Source organism: Oncorhynchus kisutch, linkage group LG15, assembly GCF_002021735.2.
Source record: "Oncorhynchus kisutch isolate 150728-3 linkage group LG15, Okis_V2, whole genome shotgun sequence".
In the NCBI taxonomy this organism is placed as follows: domain Eukaryota; kingdom Metazoa; phylum Chordata; class Actinopteri; order Salmoniformes; family Salmonidae; genus Oncorhynchus; species Oncorhynchus kisutch.
In genome coordinates, this window is record NC_034188.2 from 54,471,492 (window position 1) to 54,497,371 (window position 25,880).

General features: G+C 45.8%; 2 protein-coding genes across 2 annotated transcripts; both read left to right on the forward strand.

The window, feature by feature from the left end:
• The first annotated feature begins 317 nt into the window (after positions 1 to 317).
• LOC109905500 (smoothelin-like protein 2) lies at positions 318 to 20,411 on the forward strand. Its single transcript, XM_020502898.2, has 10 exons — positions 318 to 421; positions 747 to 1,556; positions 15,177 to 15,258; positions 15,368 to 15,610; positions 15,752 to 15,814; positions 15,901 to 15,967; positions 16,109 to 16,252; positions 16,915 to 17,038; positions 18,206 to 18,357; positions 19,465 to 20,411. The coding sequence occupies exons 2-10, from the start codon at positions 1,014 to 1,016 to the stop codon at positions 19,592 to 19,594; spliced, it is 1,548 nt and encodes a 515-aa protein (XP_020358487.1). The 5' UTR covers positions 318 to 421; positions 747 to 1,013; the 3' UTR covers positions 19,595 to 20,411.
• Positions 19,598 to 23,990, forward strand: sebox (SEBOX homeobox). The gene is made up of 3 exons (XM_020501921.1): positions 19,598 to 19,715; positions 23,061 to 23,263; positions 23,370 to 23,990. The coding sequence occupies exons 1-3, from the start codon at positions 19,598 to 19,600 to the stop codon at positions 23,988 to 23,990; spliced, it is 942 nt and encodes a 313-aa protein (XP_020357510.1).
• The last annotated feature ends 1,890 nt before the right edge of the window (positions 23,991 to 25,880 follow it).

Genomic DNA, 25,880 nt, shown 5'->3' on the forward strand with positions numbered 1-25,880 from the left:
ACATTTGAAATGTCTTTATTCTTTAGGAACTTTTTTGTGAGTTTAATGTTTCCTGTGAATTATTTATTGTTTATTTCACTTTTGTTTATTATCTATTTCACTTGCTTTGGCAATGTAAACATGTGTTTCCCATGCCAAGAAAGCCCTTAAATTTAATTTAATTGAACTAATGAGGAAATCTAGCCCTCCCTCCCTCCCTCCCTCCCTCCCTCCCTCCCTCCCTCCCTCCCTCCCTCCCTCCCTCCCTCCCTCCTCTGTATCCCTGCTCCCTCCCCCTGACCAGTAGAGAAGAAGGAGATTAACCTGAGTGAGTGTGTGAGAGAGAGGAGTGTTTTAAAGCAGTGTGCCGGGCAGAGCAGACACTCATAGCTGTCCAGCGCTGAGGGGGAATACTATACCGGAGCTCCAGAGGTGAACTTAGGTATGGGTTCCTACTATCTCTCTCTGTCTCTCTCTTTCTGTCTCTCTCTCTGACACACACACACACACACACACACACACACACACACACACACACACACACACACACACACAGACACACTGTACACTCGCTGAAACTAAGTTACAATTACCTCACTGGTTTAATTCACAACAGCCTTGTCACATGCCTGGCTTCAACAAAGATTGTCATTTTACTTATCTACTGATTCACTTCACTTATTTTAGAGTCTGTCATGTTTGCTTTTCGATAGACCTCAGTACTGTCATTCGGAGCAGGCTTGTAAAAGTGAGCTTTCACTCTGCAGGATAGAGGACACCCTGAGGGATTTCCTGGGACAGATGGGATCTGAAAGGTTCGGCTGCAGCTGACAAGACTGACTTCTCCCAAATCTCCATTCAAAGTGGATGTGTCTGAGACACTCAGACAGGAGGAGTAGTGTGGAAGGAGCAGCCCCAGAGAGAGCAGAGAAGACCCAGTGAGAGCAGAGAAGACCCAGTGAGAGCAGAGAAGACCCAGTGAGAGCAGAGAAGACCCAGTGAGGAACACAGGGACTGGAGGCAGTGGAGCAGAGATGGATGCAGGTCCTCTGACAGCCGAGGGAGAGGGCTCCTCTCCGGAGGGCGAGACGGTGTGCGCTGCGCTCGCCCGCTACGAGGCCACACTGAGAGATGCCGTGTGTGAGATCCACGTGGACATGAGCGCCTTCAAGCAGGGTGTGGAGCGTCGTCTGGAGGAGGCGACGGCCCACCCCAGCGAGGGCCCCCTAGGCCGGGCTGTGGCGCAGCTGCAGCAGGAGAACAGGCAGCTCCGGAGCCAGTTGGAGGCCCTTACCCGACAGGTAGAGCTCCTCACTGGGACAGTGTGCGACAGAGGCGCCCTGATGACTAACAACAACAACAACCACCACCAGCACCAGCTAGCATCCATCCAGGCCCAGACACACAGCAGCAGCCAGGAGAGGGCGAGCCCCCGGTCCCCCTCCACCTCCCCTACCAGCCCTGCTGGTGGCCCCAGCATGGGAGCCCTGACCGGGTCAGCCTCGGGCTCAGCCTCCAGCCCCACTGCCGCCCGCTTCTCCAGCCGAGCTACCTTCGCTGTGTCCAGCAAGACTAACGTGAGTAGCCTTATACAGTGGGGAGACTGGGTTGGGGTCATGGTGAACATAGATACATTAGAGCAGTAGACTATGTCATGAACCTCCAAAACTCTAGAAGGGGGTGAGAATGGCACCCATCTTGGTCAGGGATAAAGGAAAGTGTTGTATTTGATTCTGTGGTGGTGACTGTATGTGGATCTGAGAGACTGTCAAGATTGTGCAATGATTCATCCAGAGTGTGTCTGAACTAAATCATGATATGGGGGTTGAACAGACTTTCTCGAACATGTCACAGGGATGATGTCAGAGCTTTCACAGCGGTGGGGAAACTCGGGTCATATTCAGCTTAATATTTAGACACGTGAGCAGAGTAGATACCAGATGAAAGCAATCAGGATCATTTCCTATCGCTGAACATTTTTGGGAGAAGTAATTGCTTATTTTAATGTCCGTCCAGCCTCTGCAGTCTGAGAAAGAAGCTGTTCTCCTGGCATTGGACCACTCTTTCCTGAGTGTGATAGATCATGGGAAGAGTCTCTCTTTCTTTCTCTCTCTCTCCCTTTTTCTCTCTCTGCGGTGAATGGCTATTTTGCACTCATATACTGCTATCCAGTGCTGGAAAAAGTACTCAATTGTCATACTTGAGTAAAAGTGAAGATACCTTAATAGAAACTTACTCAAGTAAGTAAATGAAATTCACCCAGTCAAATCCTACTTGTCTAAAAGTATTTGGTTTTGACTACACTTAAGTAAAAGTATAAATAATTGAAAATGCCTTATATTGAGCGAACCAAGTGTTGTCTTATTTTTTACATTTACGGATAGCCAGGGGCTCCAACACTCAGACATAATTTACAAACGAAGCATGTGTGTTTAGTGAGTCCACCAGATCAGAGGCAGTAGGCACGACCAGGGATATTCTCTTGATATCTGTGTGAATTAGACAATTTTGCTGACCTGCTAAGTATTCAAAATGTAACGAGTACTTTTGGGGAAAATGTAAGGAGTAGAAAGTACATTATTTTCTTCAGGAATGTAAGTGAAGTAAATGTAAAAGTTGTAAAAAATGCCTGTAAAATACAGATACCCCCCAAAAACGACTTAAGTAGTACATTCAACTATTTTTACTTAAGCACTTTTACACCACTGCTGCTGTCTTGTTTCTGACAACTTGTTGCTCATGAATCTTCTCCCACTATACTCTTTGTTGAGTGGCACCACAGCTTGCGCAACATTTTAGAATGGATTCAATCATGTTCTTCAGTTTTACCAGTAACAAATATAAACACAGTACATTGTTTCGGACTGTCATTGGGACATTTGACTAACAAGCGAGGGACTGAAAGACAAACACGTGTACTTTGGTACAGCTGATGAGAAGCTAATGCTGGCATAGTTGGTCAGTTCTAAGGTCCAGTACAGTTTGACACTTGTTGATGAGGTTTGGGTGGGAACTCAGTGATATGTCTGGGAAAGTTATCATCTCAGTTCTTGGTGTATTGTAAACCACAGTACTGTCTGTTTGAAAAGACCAGAGGTTTCTCTTGACTGTATCCCAACACAAGGCCCTATGGCTACGCTGCTTTGGAAACTACAACGGTTACTTTCATCTTTCATAAGGTCTATAATTCCTATTTTCACTTTATTTGATTCTCAGTCTTTCCTCTCAGCTCTGAGCTCCTTTGCTGTGTATTTGGTTGTAAACTCACAGCTGCTTTCTGTAGCAAACTGACCCTTGATAGTCTGGCATGGATGTTGACTGTTAACTGTGACTGCTCACACACAGCCATAGACTCAACGAACGCACACACACACATACGCAGGTGCACACACACACAAACCCAAAAACATGTATGTAAATGAGTGATGTCATATGCCTCATCTTAACAAAGTATGTTGTAAAGCATCTGAGGATTCTTGTCTGATGTAAATATGTCGGTTAGTAGGAAACAGAAGTCCTTTGTTTCTCATAATACATTGCTGGAGATCCCCTTTTCGTGGCCAAAACTTTTTTCTCCACATTCTCCAAATTTCCGAACAACCAGACAGAGATTGGATCATAATACTGTAGAAAACTAATGTGAGTTCCTCATCTATTGATCCAACTCAAATCTATTCAATGGTGTGTGTGTGTGTAAATCGAATCTAATCCGGAACTCAACAGGGAAACGCTATCCTATTCAGATTTCCCCTACTGCCACATCTACACCTTTCAGCCTCAATGGCCATGTCTACACTTGACACTTACATCGGACTTCTGCTATCAGAGTACGAAGATCGCATTGAAAAGACAAGTGTAGACGTACAAAGTTCGCTTTGTGGCCAGATTGTGTTCAATCAGGAGGTGGTCAGGGACTGATTGTTTGTGGATGCAATCAGGCTACCGAAAGCGCATACAGTGGGCGACGTCATCAGCTCTCTGACCACAAGTCTCCAGAAAAAGTGTGTTTTGGGAGTGCAAGGCAACGTTTTTCACTAAACGTAGGATGAAATACATTCCTAGCGTGTGAGGAACGAGTTCGCTGACCTCATAAATGCTAGCTAGCTAGCTTATTTAGAAGGGGAAAAAATTGCTTGGCAAGAGTTATGCTAACATGTTAGCAAACGCTCTAGCTTTGCTAGATAGCTTGCTGGTTAGTTTCAGAGGTTAGCTGGCTAGTTAGCTTCTGTAGTTGGCTACCGCCATCAAGTTGTTGTCGTTGTGTTATCAGATTTAGCCTGTTCCACCGTTTGCAGAATGCATACTGCATTTAAATATAGTGCGGGAAAAGGGAATCCGGATATAGACACATTTAAATGTAGGCCTAGACGTGTTCAGAATTCCATGACCAGAACTCCATGACCAGAATTCAATGACCAGAACTTCATTGCCAGAACTCCATGACCAGAACTCAATTACCAGAACTTCATGACCAGAACTCCATGACCAGAACTTCATGACCAGAACTCCATGACCAGAACTCCATGACCAGAATACATAATCTACATGAACTGTCAAGTCGAGACACAGCAAACGAGAGATAGAGAGAGACTGTACAGAGACTGTATGCTGACCTCATAAAGTCAGATGGGGCTGTTTCAGCAGGTCTGAGGGAGGTAGCTGATTGTGCTGGGGACCTCCAGGCATATCTGAAGATGGTTTTGCAGCCCTGGAGTTAAGCGTCACCGTACTGAAAGAGCACAGCCAATTGGGATGTGTGCGGGCCTGCCCTGGGTCTGCACTTTCATATAGGGTTGCTTACAGTACGTCTCCACCTGTGCTCGACTGTGCCTTGGACACCTGACACTCTGATGCAGATATGAGTCTCTCTCTCTTTCTCTCTCTTTCTCTCTCTTTCTCTCTCTCTCTCTCTTTCTCTCTCTCTCTTTCTCTCTCTCTCTCTCTCTCTCTCTCTCTCTCTCTCTCTCTATCTCTTTTTTTCTCTTTAACCCCCCACCTCTCTCTCTCTCTCATGTGCAGAGCCCCTATAGAGCCCTCTGGTCCTAACTGGGCCCTGTTTTTATTGAGTCTTGGCTGAGCACAGTTCATCACAAGTTCCCCTCAGTCCCTTCTAGCACACACCAGCTCTCCCAGAGTCTGAGGAGGACAGGCAGTGGGTTTCACTGGGCTTTTTTATACTCAAATCAAATGTATTTATATAGCCCTTCTTACATCAGCTATCTCAAAGTGCTGTATAGAAACCCAGCCTAAAACCCCAAACAGCAAGCAATGCAGGTGTAGAAGCACGGTGGCTAGGAAAAACTCCCTAGACAGGAATCCTCCTCCTCCCCCATCCTACACCTCCTCCTCCCTTCTTCTCCTCCCCCTCCCCCTCCTCCTCTTCCTCCAACCTCCTCCACCCTACTTTTCCCTATTCCTCCCCCTCCTTTCCTTCTCCTCTTCCTCCTCCTCCGTCCTCCTTCTCATCTTCCACGGCCACCTACGTCAGTCAGTCTGTCCGGTCTCTGCCGAGGAGTCACACAATGCTGCCTGTTGCCAATTACTCCAACATAGCTGCGGTCTCAAAGGACTATTGTGTCGACATTCTACCTCATTTGAAGTACATTGACTGAGGAGGGGATTAGAGGAGAGGGTCACACAAGACCCAGCCATCCCCAGACTCCACACGCCTTCTCTGGGCTTCAGGAGTGAGTCAGGGCCCCCTCTTCCACTCCCCCATTCCCTCCTCTCACAGACCTCCTCTTCACATCTGTTCCCTTGTAGCATGCGGTAGAATTCACACACAGGCATGCTTTCTCAGACAGACCACACCTGCACGCCTCAAACCTCACATTCGCTGCGTTCCTCAGTGTACTCAAGTTGAAGAGAGAGCGGCTGTGCCCTGTTATAAGACGAACTGGATAGATTCCACCCAGGTCACAATGTTATCTTTGACAGTTAGTGTAACACAACTACATAACACAGGACCACAGTGTGAATCCTTAGGTCCCTTCCCTGTCACTGCCCTGGGCTGGGTTGTGTCATGTGGGCTGTGTGTGTGTGTCTTCTCTCAGACTGAGGCATCTCCAGGCCATGTGAACCGACAGGAGGGGAGGGGTGGGGGGATAAGATGTGTGTGTGTGTGTGAGGTGTTATCAGTGGAAACTCCGTCAGAGCACGCTCACACTGTCACCGTGAGCAAACACAGACACACACCTCACACATTCAAACACATACTGATATAGAGTACAAGCAGAGAGGACTAAAATCCTATTATCAATACCCCTAAAATCAGCTGACAGCTGACAACCAATCCTCCCTGTCACTGCCACACGTGAAATCCCTCACACACACACACACAGGACCCCGACTCGCACTGTTAACATTAACCTCTGTCTTCTGCACTGCTGCTCAAATAGGCAATTTACTAACAGACTGCTCGGCTTACGTTGCAGTGCCGTGGGTGCGTGTTCGTCACGGTCTAGTATAGTCTGATGGATAGACTGTATGAGTGGGGGGAAAGTACTCATTCTGCTCCAAGCCAGATTACTATTTGTGATCATTGGCCCGCGGTGTGCACGTACAGTGGCAAGACAAAGTATATGAACCGTTTGGAATGATCTGGATTCCTGGATAAATTGGTTGTAAAATGAGATCTGATTTTCATCTAAGTCACAACAACAGACAAACACAGTCTGCTTAAACTAATGACACACAAATTGTTGTATTTTTCTTGTCTATATTGAATACATCATTTAAACATTCACAGTGTAGGTTAGGAAAAGTATGTGAACCACTGGCTAATGACTTCTCCAAAAGCTAATTGGAGTCAGGAGTCAGCTAACCTGGAGTATAATCATTGAGATGAGATTGGAGATGTTGGTTAGAGCTGCCCTGCCCTATAAAAAACACTCACAACATTTTTGTTTGCTATTCAGCCTAGTCTGATGTGAACCATGCCTCGAATAAAAGAGATCTCAGAAGACCCAAGATTAAGAATTGTTGAGTTGCATAAAGCTGTAAAGGGTTATAAAAGTATCTCTAAAAGCCTTGATGTTCATCAGTCCAAATTGTGTAGAAAGACAAATTGTGTAGAAATTGAGAAAGTTGACGAGTCTCTGTTGACGAGTCTATGATACGTAAAACACTAAACAAGAATGGTGTTCATGGGAGGACACCACGGAAGAAGCCACTGCTGTCCAAAAAAAAACATTGCTGCATGTCTGAAGTTCGCAAAAGAGCATCTGGATGTTCCACAGCGCTACTGGCAAAATATTCTGTGGAGAGATGAAACTAAACTACACACAACACTATGTGTGGAGAAGAAAAGGCACAGCCACCAACATCAAAACCTCATCCCACTGTAAAGTAGGGTGGAGGGAGCATCATGGTTTGGGGCTGCATTGCTGCCTCAGGGCCTGGACAGCTTGCTATCATCAACGGAAAAATTAATTCCCAAGTTTATCAAGACATTTTGCTGGAGAATGTAACAGGCTGACTACACCGCGAGCATCGCGTGCGCGAGCGTTGCAAAATAAATGTTGAAATCTATGTTATTCAATTATTGCACCACCAACGCTCGTGCGTGTCAACGAGCGTCTGCATTGCCAAGGCTTAAAATAGAAGTCAGTTCTATTTGTGCCGCAGATCGCACTGCAAGTCCTGCCTCTCCCATCTCCTCAATGGTTTATAGAAGCAGGTACCCACGTGCCATCTCCTCATTGGTTATACCCTCGTGGGTGATTGAAAGACAAACTGTGTTGCCAGTCATCGTTGTTTTTATTTTTTTTAATTTTTTAATTTTACCTTTATTTAACCAGGCAAGTCAGTTAAGAACAAATTCTTATTTTCAATGACAGCCTGGGAACAGTGGGTTAACTGCCTGTTCAGGGGCAGAACGACAGATTTGTACCTTGTCAGCTCGGGGATTTGAACTTGCAACCTTCCGGTTACTAGTCCAACGCTCTAACCACTAGGCTACCCTGCCGCCCCAGGACAAATTAGCTAGCAACAGCAAGCTAGCTAAATAGGACAAATTAGCTAGCAAGTGCAAGCTAAATTGCCATAAATGTTCAATGTTTTTCAACCTGTCCCCAAATTAATGCAATTGGTTCAGAGTTTGTTTTGATATTTTAACCTGCGTGTCATGATTGCGTTAAATTGATGCACGATGGCACACGCACGTAGCCGGTTCGGGTTCCGTGTCAGGCAAACTGTCCGGCAATTGAAGCTCAACAGAAGTTGAGTGATGCAACAGGACAACGACCCAAAACACAGAAGTAAATCAACAACAGAATGGCTTCAACAGAAGAAAAAACGCCTTCTGGAGTGGCCCAGTCAGAGTCCTGACCTCAACCCGATTGAAATGCTGTAGCATGACCTCAAGAGAGCGGTTCACACCAGACATCCCAAGAATATTGCTGAACAGTTTTGTAAAGAGGAATGGTCCAAAATTCCTCCTGACCGTTGCGCAGGTCTGATCCGCAACTACAGACATTTGGTTGAGGTTAATGCTGCCAAAGGAGGGTCAACCAGTTATTAAATCCAAGGGTTCACATACTTTTCCCACCCTGCACCCCACCCTGTTCAATAAAGACATGAAAACGTATAATTGTTTGTGTGTTATTAGTTTTAGCAGACTGTGTTTGTCTATAGTTGTGACTTAATTTTATGACCAATTTATGCAGAAATCCAGGTAATTCTAAAGGGTTCACATACTTTTTCTTGCCACTGTATGCACACAGCAATGGAGGCTGCTGAGGGGAGGACGGCTCATAATAACAGCCGGAACGGAGCGACTGGAATGGCATCAAACAAAATGGAAACCACGTGTTTGACGTATTTGAGACCATTCCACCTATTTCGCTCCAGCCATTACCACGAGCCCATCCTCCCCAATTAAGGTGCCACCAACATCCTGTGGCACACACACGCGTAAGTTGTGCAAGCATGCATACCCGCACGTACACACAACCCCTCCCTCTCCCCACACACACGCGCGCGCACACACACACACACAGCTCTCCGTTGTTTTCATCACTCTAGTGGATGGTCCAACACACACCTCAGGAGTCAGATCAGCTCCACCTGCTTCTCTGTCCTCCATCCTCATCTATCCCACCAGACAAGCTATTCTCTTCCATGGTGCCCAGAGGAATGCATCTTGACCTCACATCTCACACTCCTCTCCTGATGCGGATCTTTGGCCCACCACAGGAGGTTGGTGGCAACTTAATTGGGGAGGATGAGCTCGTGGTAATAGCTGGAGTGGAATGAGTGGAATGGTATCAAATACATCAAACATGTTTTCCAGGTGTTTGATGCCATTCCATTTACTCCGTTCCAGCCGTTATTATGAGCCATCCTCCCCTCACCAGCCTCCACTGTGGCCAACATTGGGTAATCATCTGTTTCTCAGAGATTCAGAGATGTGATCTTGCCCGGCATGGCATCATTGACCCCTTCTTGCCCCCAACACCAGATCTCTCCACTCGGGCCCTTTAAAGGCGAGAAACATGATGGGAGCGACTCAGCAACATCAAACAGCTCCAACTCAGCTTCTTTTCCCTATTAAAATGGTCACATTCTCAGACAATGTCTTGGGAACTTAATTAGACCGGTGTATGCTTTCTACTTTATGTGCCAGAGTTGGAAGTTCCCATCACAAGTCTTTCAAGAGCACTTGTGTGTGTGTGTGTGTGTGTGTGTGTGTGTGTGTGTGTGTGTGTGTGTGTGTGTGTGTGTGTGTGTGTGTGTGTGTGCGTCTGTGTTTATCCCCATGATAAATACGCTTCACATTTCCAGCACAGCCACAGAGGCTCCCCTCCCAAATTCATAGCTTTCCCACAATGGAGCAGGGTCTTTTATTCTCTGCCTGTCTGTGTGTCCCCTGCCTGGGCCAGGCCATCCAGCCATCCAGCCCAGGGATCCAGATTCCTGGCACAAACCTCTCAGCATGGCTATTAATACAGTGGAGCTCAGCCTGAGAGACAGACCCAGGGAGGGAGAGAGAGAGCGAGAGAGATTGAGCGAGAGAGAGATTGAGCCAGAGAGAGCTTGAATGAGAGAGAGCTTGAGCGAGAGAGAGCTTGAGCGAGAGAGAGATTGAACAGGAGAGTGAAAGAGAGAGAGGCCAGGGTCAGGGGTGAAGGGGGATTGAGAGAGGCATGCAAGCCGGGCTTGGCTGGCTGGCCGCTCCCCTCCAAGGCTGCCCCTGGCTCTCCTAATTACTTCCATACAATGCCCTGTATTTCCATCGCCGTGGTTACAGGTTAATAATTCACTGTTTAGTGGACGACCTCACCGCCCTCTACGTTCATCGTTCTAGAGGGCCCTGGGCCCTCTACATTTGCAATTTCCAAAAAGACAGACAAGAACAGCAAATGTATAGTACGAATTAGGGGGTTGTATTAGACTTGTGCGGTGGTTTGACTCCACGCTTTTCATGCAGCCATACTGTATGGACTAGAGAGGGTAAGCGTCAGATCGGAGCATGTGTCCTATCACCTCTAACTTAACTGATTGAATCATCAGACAGCCGTATCATATCACCAGGTTTTATTGATTTGTTTTGGTGTTGGGAGGCTGGTATACCCATGTCTTCCACAGCTGGTGCCTTGTAACCCGAGAGCAGACTACTAAACCTCTCAGATCTTGGAGATGTCAGAGTTCTTAGGTGCCAACTGCTGTGCTGTCCTGGGGAGTCGGGAGACGGTCCCATCTCCCTTCCCTCACACCCTCCCTCCCTGTCCCCCTACCCCAGAGAAGTTTAAACTTTATTTCTGACCCCCTGACCGTTCCATAGCCAGCAGGAGAGACGGAGAGGGGGACAGACAGGACAGGAGAGACGGAGAGGGGGACATACCGGACAGGAGAGACGGAGAGGGGGACAGACCGGACAGGAGAGACGGAGAGGGGGACAGACAGGACAGGAGAGACGGAGAGGGGGACAGACAGGACAGGAGAGACGGAGAGGGGGACAGACAGGACAGGAGAGACGGAGAGGGGGACAGACCGGACAGGAAAGGGGGAGAGGGGGACAGACAGGACAGGAGAGACGGAGAGGGGGACAGACCGGACAGGAGAGACGGAGAGGGGGACAGACAGGACAGGAGAGACGGAGAGGGGGACAGACAGGACAGGAGAGACGGAGAGGGGGACAGACCGGACAGGAGAGACGGAGAGGGGGACAGACCGGACAGGAGATACGGAGAGGGGGACAGACAGGACAGGAGAGACGGAGAGGGGGACAGACAGGACAGGAGAGACGGAGAGGGGGACAGACCGGACAGGAGAGACGGAGAGGGGGACAGACCAGACAGGAGAGACGGAGAGGGGGACAGACAGGACAGGAGAGACGGAGAGGGGGACAGACAGGACAGGAGAGACGGAGAGGGGGACAGACCGGACAGGAGAGACGGAGAGGGGGACAGACCGGACAGGAGAGACGGAGAGGGGGACAGACAGGACAGGAGAGACGGAGAGGGGGACAGACCGGACAGGAGAGACAGAGAGGGGGACAGACAGGACAGGAGAGACGGAGAGGGGGACAGACAGGACAGGAGAGACGGAGAGGGGGACAGACCGGACAGGAGAGACGGAGAGGGGGACAGACAGGACAGGAGAGACGGAGAGGGGGACAGACCGGACAGGAGAGACGGAGAGGGGGACAGACAGGACAGGAGAGACGGAGAGGGGGACAGACAGGACAGGACAGACAGTGTGTCACAGAAGGCTGCTCAAGTCATCATCCCACTCTCTCACTGCAAATGTAAATAATGCAGAATGTGGTCACATATTCTCAGTGGTACATGGTCTTCCGTGACATCCAGCCGGGAACATAAGGTTGTCTTATCTGTATGTCAGTGACATTTTAGTATATCTATTCTTAACCTTTGACAGCATTTTATGGTCCCTGCCTTGTGACTGAAACCCTGGAAAAACCCAGTAACAGAGAAGTGATCCTGAAGCAGGTGTAGAAGGGGAGTATAGGAGAAAGGGTATGCGTGCCTAGTGAATTTAATACAAGGGCCTGTGTGTGAGTGCTTGCGCACGTGTGTGTGCGTGCTCGGCCAAACAGCCTAGCTCCCACACACCCCCATCAGATAAGGCAGGGGCCCCCTGTAGTCAGGTGATGTAAAGAAAGTGTTCAAAGGGCCCCCTCCATTTCTGTAGGACCAAGGCGCCGGCCTGGGTCTCCCTGCTAAATTGCAGACTTTGTGGGTCTTTTGAGGAACAGGTGTTTTTTTTTTATGTGTCTCTCCCTCCGTGAGGATTTCCCTGTTCCTGTGTGCAAATTACAGAGCAAATACCCCTTTATAACTCTGTGTCTGTGTGTGTGTGTGTGTGTGTGTGTGTGTGTGTGTGTGTGTGTGTGTGTGTGTGTGTGTGTGTGTGTGTGTGTGTGTGTGTGTGTGTGTGTGTGTGTGTGTGTGTGTGTGTGTGTGTGCGTGCGTGCGGGCGGGCGTGCGTGCGTGTTTTTCACTTGACTTCAGAAGGGGTTGCGGAGTTAGTTAAATATGTGATCATGTATTGTGCCTGAATGAGTACTGTACCTTTTAGTCACAATATATTTCTATCCCTCTAATTGTCTTATTAAATCATCGTGACGGTACATTGAAAGCATGTGTTTGCATGCTGTTTACCGTAGACTACAATAGCATTGTTTATCCATAAGATATTTCCTTCTATTGTGCTTGTGTGTTTTTTTGTGTGGAAATGGTGACTGAGACAGCGATGTTGTGAAGTGTTAAAAGAACAAGGGATTCGTATGTGATCAATGGAAAATGGGGAAAAGTTGTACTAGTGAGGCTCGTTGTATGGCAGAGGGTGGTGTTGTTGTCCATAAGAGCTGTCTATCTCTGTTTCTGTGCCCAACATACTGTCATACCCCCACTCAACTCCCCAGGCCCAGTGTTCTCTCACAGCATGCCTCCATTGTTTTCACGTTCCATTCCACAACCACTCAATGTTCCAAGAATGTCAAATGTCATCCCGGGAAACAGGCTTGAATATCCTCTCATCTAATCGTCTCAAAATCAACCGCCTCATCTCCAACTCTGTCCCGACTGGACTTCACCTAGCTAACGCTCTTTATTGAAATGTCACAAAGTTAGGGGACATGGCATGTCAGCCTTGTAACACGCTGCACCCCTTCATTGAAACTTCATTGAAACTGCAAGACTCGCGATATAACAATCCTCTTAGATTATCTTGTGTTTGCACATCAACATTTCTATGGCACGTTGCCAGGTAGGAAAAGTTCCCACCCATGGCATTTTTGGCCAAGGTCACATGGGACAGCTGTGATAGTTAAACCCATATGAAATAGCCATGTGCCTGGAAGAACCCACTGTCCCACTCTACCCCACTCTACCACCACAGGCTATATTAGTTTCATTCCTTTGAATGCTGTGTTGGCCCTGATGCTTTGTGTCTGTACTGTGCTGAAGCACGTCAGGGAGGGAGAGAGAGAGAGAAAGAGGGAGAGAGAGAGAGAGAGAGAGAGAGAGAGAGAGAGAGAGAGAGAGAGAGAGAGAGAGAGATGCAGATATATTGTAGTGTTTAAAGGTGGGGTTACAGTCCTGCTGAGTAGGGCTGAATGGGGAGATTCTAAGGTAGAGATCCTCTCTCAGGTCAGGTGTGCCTCACTAGGGAGAAGAGAGAGTAGAGGCTCCTAGAATGGCTACATTGGTGTGTGCCCAGCAACACTGCTTCTAAGACAACACAAATGTAGAAACTAAACACACAGGACAGGGGGTTTCATCTTTCATTCAGCCCTGCAGGCTAAGACTGACCCCCCTCCCCCCTCCCCTCTCTCTCATGAGTCTGTGTAGCAGACTGAGGGCTTTTCCACATTTTCAATTTAATTTCACGATTTCCTCCTAATATTTTATAGTTCTCCACTGATAATTCGATGACGCACTCTCAGGGTTGGGGGATTTGTTGTTCCAGGAAAGTGGAGAAAGGGGCTTTTGTGTGCTCCTGCCTGTGCGTGTGCGTGCATGGGTGCGAGTGTTGGTGTTGCACTGTGGGGTTTGCCTTGATTCCGGGTCTTCCTCTTTAATATAGCATTGTATCTGGGCAGCTCATGACAGCAGATCTGACTGCACACACTGGGTTGAGCTCTACACTGTTTTAACATTGTCTGAAATGCACAAACACAATAGAGATGATTTGAAAGGTGCCTTCCTTCCGTTCTCAATACAGTTTAGCTGCAGAACTATTTCTGAGATCTGAGATCAGATTCAACATAGCCGGTGGTACACTCTACGTTCGATCGTTTATACCCGAAAAGATTTACCTACTTTTATCTTCAGGCCCAGAGCACCACAGTCTCACACACGTGTCTGGTGGCCCATTCAGACAGGAGGAGAAGTACTGTGACTTAGTACAGAAAGTTTCCATGGCTGGGACACACCAAGACAGGAGGAGCTTTGAGTTTCAGCAAGAGCATCAGGGTTGATCGGGGCTCAGGGGCTTCCATGGTTGAGCGGGGGAAATTTGTCTCCCCCTTTCACCTTCTCCCAGTGGGACAGCCAGCTGTTCCCAGCTCTCTGCTCCCATCGGCCCTCCTAATGCTGTAACACACACACACGCACGCACACACAACGCAGCAGCAGCATTCCTCTCTGCTGAGGTCACCTGGCTCCTCTCTCCCCTACAGCTCAATTACGGACTTTATTTTCACTGGGAGGAATGTACAATTTCTTTGATAATAACTGTATATAATAACTTGTATTGCATGTGTGAGTATGTGTGAGTATGTGTGAGTATGTGTGAGTATGTGTGAGAGAGAGAAAGAGCAAGAAGGAACAAGACAGAAACGTGACACATCCTCCACAGACAAATCACACAGCCCTCGGTCACTTCCTGGTTGTCTTCCTGAAAGGCTCCTCTGTGGATTGGCTGGTTAGTCTGGCACACAGTGTACTGAGCCCCAGTCACTTACTAATGAAAGTCATAGATGTGGCGTGGTAGTAACACGGTCAATGAGATAAAAACGGAGAAAATGGATGCCATTAATGGGAAGTTGAAACATGTCTGCACTCTGAAATGACTTGATCTGATGATGTCTCAGATAACATGCATATTATGTCATCCGAGAGATATGCATATGTTTAAAGGGCCTGTCTTCAAAATACTGTTGTTGAAGATATTGTGAGACCTGTGCACTGTGGGGTGGGGTGTTCATGAGGTTCTCTCTCTGTCCCCTGTAGAGTATTGAACGTGAGGAGCCGATAGAGGTGGATCCAGACCTTGTATCCCCTGGACTGGAGAATGGACACTCTACTACCCCAGGTAATGCCTGTTCTATTCTCTACCATCTCAGCTGCAGTAGAAATACAACCATACACACCGTCCATGTACTGTATGAGGGGATTTATTTTCTCAATGCTTGTCCAATCAGTACACTCGACAGTGTCACATGGAACGAGCTCGCCAGCCAATAACAACGTCCCTCATGAAAGCACGGCCCCTGTTGCCATGCGGATGCCACACCTACCCATCACCGCCACAACCAAAACGGCTGACCCCTCAGTTATGAAGTGCGAATCTCCCGCCAGTCCCATACGCTCTAAGCCCTCACCTGTATCAGAGCATACTGCCAACAACCAGCCTCAAGCCATCCAAGAATCCCCAATTCAACCAGGTAAGAGGGACCAGACATCAGCTAAAAGCTGTCCTGACCAAATATTTGAACTCTCGACTTTCATATCTTTCTATGGTTCTTCTGCTCCGTAAGCCATAATATCCTTTGATTTGTTGCACTCTTTGTCCTTTTGTTGTTCAGTGTCGTCTATGAAGACATGGACCCCCAGTCTCAGCCGAGGTCTGGGCTCTCCTCGCCTGTCAGGTAAGAGGGATCTATCAAGTCAGGCTTGTTTCTAGAACTTTATTCCCACCGTTTCCCACCTCTGTTCTTTGATTTGTAATTTGCAGAAAAGTCCTTGTCCGCTCCCCCGAAGTCAGTGACTTACTCTGGCCTCATCCAACACAACACAGACGGGTGAGTGAACTATTCTTTACTCAGTCCTAGAGAAGTGAGATAGTCCATGCTTTAACCCACATGCCAGAACCCACTTGCCATTTCGAATGGCCTCATTGTGGCCCAAGTTGATGTGACACTCCTCCGTTCTCCGACCCGCAGGGTGGAAGATGCGGGCGGGGACCTGCCTTTTGGAAGGGGAGTGGAGCGGAGGCGGGAGCTGGTGAGGTCACAGACGTTGCCGCGCAACCTTGGAGCTCAGGCCCGCCGGTCCATCTTTGAAAGGCTGGATTCTGAAGCCAGCAGGTACCACCCTCTCTCCTCCCACCATCATTTCTCTTTCCATGCCATCCGTCCCTAAACTGATAGGTCCTCTCCTTTTCCCTTATATTATCCCTCCTTTCTTCTGGGTAATTCTTAACTCGCACAGTACTACATAGAGCCATGACTAAATGGAACTCCATTCCACATCAAGTAACTGACGCAAGTGGTCAAATTAGATTGAAAAAACAGATAAAAATACACATTATGGAACAGCGGGGACTGTGAAGCAACACAAACATAGGCACTATACACATGGATTTTGCACCGTAGATATGTGGTAGTGGAGTAGGGGCCCGAGGGCACACAGTGTGTTGTGAAATCTGTGAATGTATTGGAATGTTTTGAAAATTGCATAAACTGCCTTTATTTTCCTGGACCCCAGGCAGAGTAGCTGCTGCCAAGGCAGGAACTAATGGGGATCCATAATAACTATTAAATACAAATAAAACTCATATTTCGGGTTGCATTACAATTCTCTACACTTGCACACTCTCTCATAGTGGATTTAACAATGGTGGAAAACCACCGCCTAACCAAAGGGAGTGTGCTTGTGTACACTTGGGGAGAGACAAGAGCGAATGGGGACACGACTTCTGTCATGTTTGCTGGCTCATCGTGTTGACCCCTGTCCCCGTTCCTCTCAGTAGGCCCAAGCCCATGGACTCCAAGCCCAAGCTGAAGCGTTCTCAGAGCTTTGGTGTGTCCAGTGCCAGCAGCATCAAGCAGATTCTTCTGGAGTGGTGTCGCTCCAAAACCATAGGATACCAGGTGAGACTGTGGTGACAGAACACGGCTACACACCGGAACAAAGACCTGGGCCGTATTCACAAACCACCTCAGACTAGAGGCTGATCTAGGATCAGGTCCACCCGTTATGAATACAGCTCTATAGCAGCCAGGAACAAAGATAATGAATATGGAACTGTCATCTGTTCACCTGAAATGGACCCACTACACAGGAGCAGTCTGTGTCATTTTTTGCTAGTTCCTGAACAGGGTAGTGAAATGACTCCCCTAGTTTCTCCATGGCTTAAACCATTAGCATGTAGCGGAGCGTTAATGTGCTAATGAGATGCACCTTGCCATGGTTATGCTGCATACTGAATTTAGCTTATTATTGTATTATATTGAATGTTTGTGTGTGCATTTGTGCGCGTGTATGTGTGTGTGTGCGCGCGCGTGCGCCCGTGCATGCGTATATGTGTCTGTGTGTGAGCATGCATATCCTTGTCTGTGCATGCGTATATGTGTCTGTGTGTGAGCATGCATATCCTTGTCCGTGCATGCGTGAGTGTTTGAGTTACGGCTCAGTGCTAGGGCTGTTGGCTTCACTCTGCAGCAGCAGCTGTGCCAGTCTGTCCATGTGGCTCTGGTTAAACAGAGAGCTGTCACGGGCCAAGGCCGGCCCAGCAAGCAGCACCGGCCGCTTCCCGCAGGCTGCTCCTCCTCACACTCAAACTAGAGACTCGCCTGGCGCTCGACAAACATGACAAGCTGGATTTTCCCACTGACACGCTGAGGCTTTTATAGGCTAGTCTAAGGACACCAAAAAAAAGGTGAAATGACACAGTTCTGAAAGCATGTCCAATTGGAGAGAAAGGAACGCAGGGAGAGGAATTGAGGATAGAGAACTATTCAGCAGACCTCTTCTGTTTCCCCCGTTATGACAGTGGGACCGACAGAAAAACCTGGGAGAGGTCATTTCATAAAGTTAGAATAGGTAGCCAATCATTTTTATAGGTCTTTTTCGTATGTCTGGTTTATTCTTAGTCTCTTTCACAGTGTCTTTGTATCCCCCCCCCCCCCCCCCCCCCCCGCTAAACACATGTGCAAATACACCACGCACACTCAGAGACATTTACAGTCCAGACACACACGTGCACGCACGCACACACACGCAACCACAGACTCCTAGCTCTGTCTCTCCGTCCCCAGAACATAGACATCCAGAACTTCTCATCCAGTTGGAGTGACGGCATGGCCTTCTGTGCCCTGGTCCATTCCTTCTTCCCCACTGAGTTTGACTACAACGTGCTGACGCCTGCCGACCGCAAACACAACTTTGAGCTGGCCTTCGGAACAGCGGAGTAAGTGACTTTTACATTGTAACAAGCGTTATCCATACATCCTGTATAGTGTTTCTCAGCAGTATGCGCTCAGAAATGGCTTAACTTCTCCATGCACTCCTGTCATCTATTCATTTTGTAGACTAGAGTAGTATCCGCCTATTCGTTTGCACTTCCAATGTCGCTCTCCTCAAGTTACCTGCGTAAATACATAGAGTCACAGTGTCCCTGGCCACCATACAAATAGAAATGGCATAAATGGCGTTGATACATAAAACGTTGTACCACTGAGATGATCTTACAATGTTCCTGTTGCATCTTGGTAAAGAGTGTCTGTAGCCCACACGTTACGCCAGCGAGGCAGCCGCTGCCAGAGAATACCCTCTCCTCTCCCCGGGTCCCCGCAGTAACCGCCTCTTCCTTTCCCTCTGGTCTGCTTCCATCCTCTCCTCTCACATTCCTCCAGCCTGACCTCACTACTAAGAACACCACTGCTGCAACACAGCCTCCCAAAGTCCTCCTGACACATGGATACATCCAGAGCACAGACAAAATAAAGATCAAAACCGTGTGTGCATCCAACCACATACCGAGATAGTTCTAACACATGAGCTTCTGTACTATGCCACAAATTATAAACTGGGTGGTTCGAGCCCTGAATGCTGATTGGCTGGCAGCCTTGGTATATCAGACTGTGTACCACGGGTATGACAAAACACTTATTTTTACTGCTCTAATTACTTTGGTAAAGAGTTTATAATAGTAATAAGGCACCTCAGGGGTTTGTGGTATATGGCCAATATACCACGGCTAAGGGCTGTGTCCAGGCACTCCGCATTGCGTCGTGTTTAGAACAACCTTTAGCCGTGGTATATTGGACGTATACCACACCCCCTCGGGGACTTATTTCTTAATTAGTCCACATTGTTCCATGTGATCTATTAGTCTGGTCCTGGGTCTGTTTGTGCTGTCTTGCCAACAACATCTATTGACCATAGATATGAGTTGGGAAAACAGTTCAAACAGATCTGGGATCAGGCTAATGACCTATCAGCCCCCTTAACTAAGGAATGACATAGATAGGCCTAGACTCCTCCTGACTTGTACTGTGCTCTCTGTCTAATCCAGGGAGAAGGCGGGCTGTGACCGGCTCATCGAGGTGGACGATATGATGGTGATGGGGCGGAAGCCTGACCCCATGTGTGTCTTTACCTATGTCCAGTCCATGTACAACCACCTGCGCAAGTTTGAGTGCTGAACGATGACCTGGCAGCTACTCGACTACATCACCGCCCCACCACCATCATCACTCTCTTGCTTTCAGGGACAGCAGCAATGCACACTGAGAGACTACACTTCCCCCTGCTGGAATGGACAAAGTATTACAAGTATTTCTTCAGTTTGAGAGATGTTTCACTCTGCTATGTTGAGTGCTCACAGCTATTCGCAAATAGAAACGGCTATATTATTCCTATTTGTGTATGAGTGGCTGGGTTTTTATTCCCTGAAAGTCTGTGTTACATTTCAGAGAGAGGGGAAGGATCTTTCTCCCTTTTTTTGGTGACCGACCATTTTTAAGGCTTATATTGGCACAGTTGCTGTTTGAGAGAATGGAAGAATCAACTCTTTGCTGTGGAGAAAAAGTAGTCCCATTGAAGAAGCTGCAAGAGGTCTTGAACAGTAGGCCTATAAGACTGGACAAAGGACTGCGGATCCTGAGGATTGACACAAATCAGTCTAAATAGGATGCTAATCATCATTTGGTTCCTTCTAGATATGTATTTGTTCGGGCTTCATTTACTTTATTGTCCCACTGTGGTTTCTCAGACCCGCATGTGTCCACAAAAGCCCTTGCATTGCAGCACAAACTAAAAGCTATTCCAAAGTTAGCTTTTTCATCAGCTGAACAGAGGAACCCAAGTACACTCACTATAAAGTTGAATGGTTTGCTATTTAAAGAGCTAGAACTGCAAAAATGAACTGCACTATGGTTGTGATTTTATTTGATTTTCATAGACAACAAAAAAAAAGACAAAAATAAATCCTAAATAAATTGTCACTTGTTCCACACACTCCCAAGTTTTTTTATGTCATTATTTTATAGTAGGCCTGTCAGTTAATTCATTGACTCCAGTTAACTTTTCGTAATTTTAGTCCACTATTTTTTTTAAATGTGATTAATCGTCTGAAAGCATTGAAAATAAACTAACCCCCCCCCGTCAAAAAAACAGCCAAAAAACAACACATTTTTATTCAGACATTTGGAACAACACAAATAGATATATATAAAATAAGACTCATGAATATAAAAACGAGGTAAGAAAAAACACAAATAAAAATATATTTAAAAAAAAGACTCATAAATATAAAACGAAGTCACAAAGACAAATAGAAACAGATGTGTGTTGATTTGGCACTCGAGCATCGATACATTACCCATCCCTCAACGCTGTCAACACCAAGTCAAGACTAAACCAATTCACCTTGGTGGTGTGCAGACTCTTTTTATATTATTCTGAACGATTTCGCACAAACCAGAAAAAAGGCAACAATATGTCTGACAAGGTTAATTGACCCACAGTTACACACGGTGACATGATATCATTGACGTGACGTGTAAATGAGCGATAGAAAACCGATCGCGCAAATGTCACCATTCCAAATGTTTTGGTGCGGGAGCCCGGTGCCGCCCTGGGCGGCTGCGCATGTTGCCTATACCTAAATCTACCACTGCTTTGGACTAAATCAAGCCCTTCACACTGGGCACAGAAGTCAGATCAACATGTAGTTTTGATTTATATTTGGTTGAGTTGTCAACTAACGTGAATTCAACGTGAACTCAACAAAACATTTCACCATGTCATTGGATTTAGGTTCAAAGTTGGGTGAAAAAAATGTGAAATTCCCTTACATTGATGACTTTTTGCAAATCCAATCAGTTTTCCACAACATCATCACAGATTTGGGGGGTTGAAATTACTTGGAAACAATGTTGATTCAACCAGGTTTTGCCCAGTGGGTTGTAATACTTCTTGTATTTAAAACAATCTTACATTTCAGCTCCATTTGAGCAAATTCTGAATTTGTGATTAACCGTGATTAATCGACAAATATTAGGGTTAAATCGAAAAAATCCTGCAATTAACTTGATTGCATTTTTTATTTTTGATATCACTAATTTAATATATATTTAATGGTCTTCAGGATTACTTTAGCAATAAATGCACACATTTGAGGACAAAAATATTATGATTATTTAGCATGATCTCTTCACAAAAAAAGGAAAGGGGTAGGGCAGGCCAATATAAATCATTACTAATTGGCTCATTAAAAAAAGAGAAGATAAAGAGTTGGTTCTTGTACAATGTGTATTCCTCGAAACCCTTCCAGCTTCTTTCAGAAATGTAAATTTGGGGATCTGTGTACGTTGGCGTATTTAGAGCTTCACTCAGAAATTGAACGGGTGTTCAAGGGAATGTAAATCGACCACTAGGCTAATTGATTTCAATACACAGGAAGAGAAAGTGTGAAACCAGCTTTTGAAGTTGTCAGGCTTTTTCCTGCATAAGATAATAGTTAGGCTAGAGTTTACTTTTCGTTCATCCTAATCGCCCCGAAAAAAAAACAGCAAAATATTGTAATGAATAGAGAGAGAGAGTAAGCAAGTACCTTTTTATAGGCCCAACTCAACAAATCAATTTGGGAAGACAGTGTAAAAAATAAAAAAAATAGATAAAGCACAATTTGGCACTTAATTTTTAGTAGGCATATGCCAAATGACAGGACAGCAAATGATTGCTGAATAACAAATATCACTCTCGCAGCGAACGTGGTCGGATACAGTAGGCCTATGTAGATTGACTCTGCATGTCCAACAAGGTCTGCCTGCCCTGCGCTCCAATCTCCACGGGGATCCTCTTTGCAGTCGATTGCCCCGGGACGAGATCTGACAGTCTGACCCAGGGAGTGTCAGACAATAGCGACAGCGGAAACAGCGGGGTTATACACCATTGCCGCTTTCATCTGTTTCTTGCCGCTCACCATCTGCAATTCAGGATTATAGAGGTGGGCACTGGGCACCACTATAGGCCTATAACACCTGAACGTGCCTAGATTAATTTGGTGCGGACCGTGGGCGGCATGGGATTGAAAGGGGAGTTCCCGCTTTAAGAGGGCACCGCTGCCCAGCGCTGAGCGCATCATTTACGCATCACCAGACCAAGCTGTAGAGGTACATGGAATTATGTCTCTCTTCATCAATCAAGAATTCACTGCACACAGACTGACTGACAATAAATATATGGATTTTACTGCACTTTTTGGAGACCAAGATCAATGTAAAGGTAGGCTAGTGAAAGTTATATTTGTCTATTGTCTTTTATAGTTTCCTTTAGGATTATTTTATTATGACTAGCATATATTAATTTAATTATCAATATTCTGTCTAGATTTTGCCGGACATAAATAGCGCACAAAGAAACAATTAAACCATAAGGTTATTATATATAGAAAGATATCTATTGATATAAACAGAAATGCAGATGAAAAAAGAAGAAAATATATGGTACACTTCGTTTAGTAATTCCTCAATTGCCTTTAATAATTTTCAAACGCTACACCGGTATTTTAGGCTATTTAAATAATAATCTACGAACCATATGATTGGCCCAATTTTATTACTTCGATTTTCAATTCTCAAAAATGTTGTTTTTGTTGTTTTTTAGACTTGAGGAATGACAATGGACTTTCATCACCCGAACCTGAGAGAAGCGCGTTTACAGAGGGTCAACGGAAGCGCAAAAGAACCATATTCAGTCGCGCACAATTGTCTGAGTTGGAACAAGCTTTCGCTCTGACGCCGTACCCAGACATCACTCTCCGTGAACGCTTGGCCGCACAAACACATCTACCTGAAAGCAAGATACAGGTTCGTGTAGTGATACTAACTAAGGTTAGATATTTACACTTTCCGTATACATCTATGCATTGAGGCTACAACAACATATTTATCTGACTCCACTCATTGTTCACAGGTGTGGTTCCAAAACAGACGGGCAAGAAGTATCAAGAGTGGAAGACTCACCAAATCTACCAATACAACTTTTGGAAGAGGAGGTGAAAAATGTCTACCTCGCCCAATAGTCCCCTCCCCTGGTCCCTCCTTCACCCCAACCACAATGGGGGAAATGTTCCGACCAGACCAGATTCAGTGTGATGATGTTCAGCAGTTCTACTCCGACTGGATCCGTCTCTACAGCAACCCTGTGTCTCATCAGCTTACACCCGTCTCCCCAAACCTGGCAGAATCCCTACAGTGGGAGGAAGACTCTCACCTGGGATCTCTTGCTACTACCACGGCACCCGTTGGAAGCCAAGCACACTCCTCACGGCCATACCGGGATGGGTTCAACCAGCCCTGCGTGGGCACCTCAGGGTATAGGAACTTTAAGCCACAGACTCTAGCTGTCTCACAGGCAAGATATGGTCATCAAACCTCAGTGGACCAGGTTGTCCCCTCCCATCCGCAGCAGATGTACTGGGATGTGACTCAAGGAGAGGGTCATCATCCTCAGGTGGGCCCCCAGACCTCCATCGGATACATCTCAGACCTGATCTATAATGCTGCTATTGTCACCAACTTCCTGGAGTTCTAATTTCCTGCCCTATTGTATAGCCTGGTGGTCCCAGCTCTGGTTGTACTGTCTTGCCAGGTATTGGCAAAACAACACAAACATATTTGGGACCACTAGGCTATACCGCTTGCCCAATACAGTGCCTTCAGAAAGTATTCACACACCTTGACTTTTCCAGATTTTGTTGTGTTAGATCCTAAATTCAAAATGGATGATATACTTTTTTTTCTCACCCATCTATGTGCAATACCCTCTAATGACAAAGTGAAAACATGTTTTTAGACATTTTAGGAATTTTATTGAAAATGAAATACAGAAATATTACATTCACATAAGTATTCACACCCATGAGTCAATATACTGCATATTAAACTCAAATTTGGCAGTGATTACAGCTGTGAGTCTTTCAGGGTAAATCTCTATGAGTTTTGCACATCTGGATTGTACAATATTTGCACATTATTCTTTTAAACATTCTTCAAACTCTATTAAGGTGGTTGTTGATCATGGCTAGACAGCCATTTTCAAGTCATGCCATATATTTTCAAGATTATTTAAGTCAAAACTGTAACTAGGCTACTCAGGAACATTCCATGTTGTTTTGGTAAGCAACTCCAGTGTACATTTGGCCTTCTCCTTCTGAAAGGGTCTGTTGGAAAGCAGACTGAACCAGGTTTTCCTATAGGATTTTGCCTGTGCTTAGCTCTATTCTGTTTCTTTTTATCCTAAAAAAAACTCCCTAGTCCTTGCCGATGATAAGTATACCCATAACATGATGAAGCCACCATCATGCTTCAAAATATGAAGAGTGGAACTCAGTGATGTGTTGTTGTGTTGGATTTGCCCCAAACATAAAGCTTTGTATTCAGGACATAAAGTACATTTCTTTGCTGTATTTTTTGCCGTTTTACTTTAGTGCCTTATTGCAAACAAATGCATCTTTTGGAATAATTGTATTATGTACTGGCTTCCTTCTTTGCACTCTTTTTTTGTGCTCCTGAGTGGTGCAGCAGTCTGGGGCACTGCATCTCAGTGCTAGAGGTGTCACTACAGACACCCTGGTTTGAGTCCCGGCTGTTGATCCGTCATCAGTTTTCTCCTATCACAGCCATTAAACTCTGTAACTGTTTTAAAGTCACCATTGGCCTCATGGTGAAATCCCTGAGCAGTTTCCTTCCTCTCCGGCAACTGAGTTAGGGAGGATGCCTGTATCTTTGTAGTGACTGGGTCTATTGATACACCATCCAAAGTGTAATTGATAACTTCACCATGCTCAAACAGATATTCAGTGTCTGCTTTTTTCTCTCTCATTTTTTTTTCATCTACCAATAGGTACCCTTCTTTTCGAGGCATTGGAAAACTGGTCTTTGTGAAATTCACTGCTCAACTGAGGGACCTTACAGCTAATTGTATGTGTGGGGTACAGAGATGAGTTAGTCATTCAAAAAATCATGCTAAACACTATTATTGCACACAGTCTATGCAACTTATCGTGAATTGTTAAGCATATTTTTACACATGAACTTAGTTAGGCTTGCCATAACAAAGGGCTTAAATACTTATTGACTCAAGACATTTTTAGCTTTTGTACAAATGTCTAAAAAATATAATTACACTTTGACTTTATGGAATATTGTGTGTAGGTCAATGATACATCTCAATTTAATCTATTTTAAATTTAGGCTGTAACACAACAAAATGTGGAGAAGGTCAAGTGGTGTGAATATTTTCGGGAGGCACTGTACTTGTGTTTTGTGACCAATTGTAACATTTAGTTTCTTTTTTTATTTTGTTAAATGTGTGGATCTTGTATCTTTCATTAGCTTGTGAATAATTGTAATATGTATGTTTACATCATCCAAGGAGTAATACATTGATTTAACACCATGGTAATGATTGATTAGAAGTTTA

Excerpts from the sequence above, each read along its gene's own strand:
- LOC109905500 (XM_020502898.2), top strand. The coding sequence starts at position 1,014 with ATGGATGCAGGTCCTCTGACAGCCGAGGGAGAGGGCTCCTCTCCGGAG. Across the intron at positions 17,039-18,205 it reads CCAAAACCATAGGATACCAG|AACATAGACATCCAGAACTT; the intron begins GTGAGACTGTGG and ends CTCCGTCCCCAG. Across the intron at positions 18,358-19,464 it reads CTGGCCTTCGGAACAGCGGA|GGAGAAGGCGGGCTGTGACC; the intron begins GTAAGTGACTTT and ends TGTCTAATCCAG.
- sebox (XM_020501921.1), top strand. The coding sequence starts at position 19,598 with ATGACCTGGCAGCTACTCGACTACATCACCGCCCCACCACCATCATCA. Across the intron at positions 19,716-23,060 it reads CCCCTGCTGGAATGGACAAA|ACTTGAGGAATGACAATGGA; the intron begins GTATTACAAGTA and ends GTTGTTTTTTAG. Across the intron at positions 23,264-23,369 it reads TACCTGAAAGCAAGATACAG|GTGTGGTTCCAAAACAGACG; the intron begins GTTCGTGTAGTG and ends CATTGTTCACAG.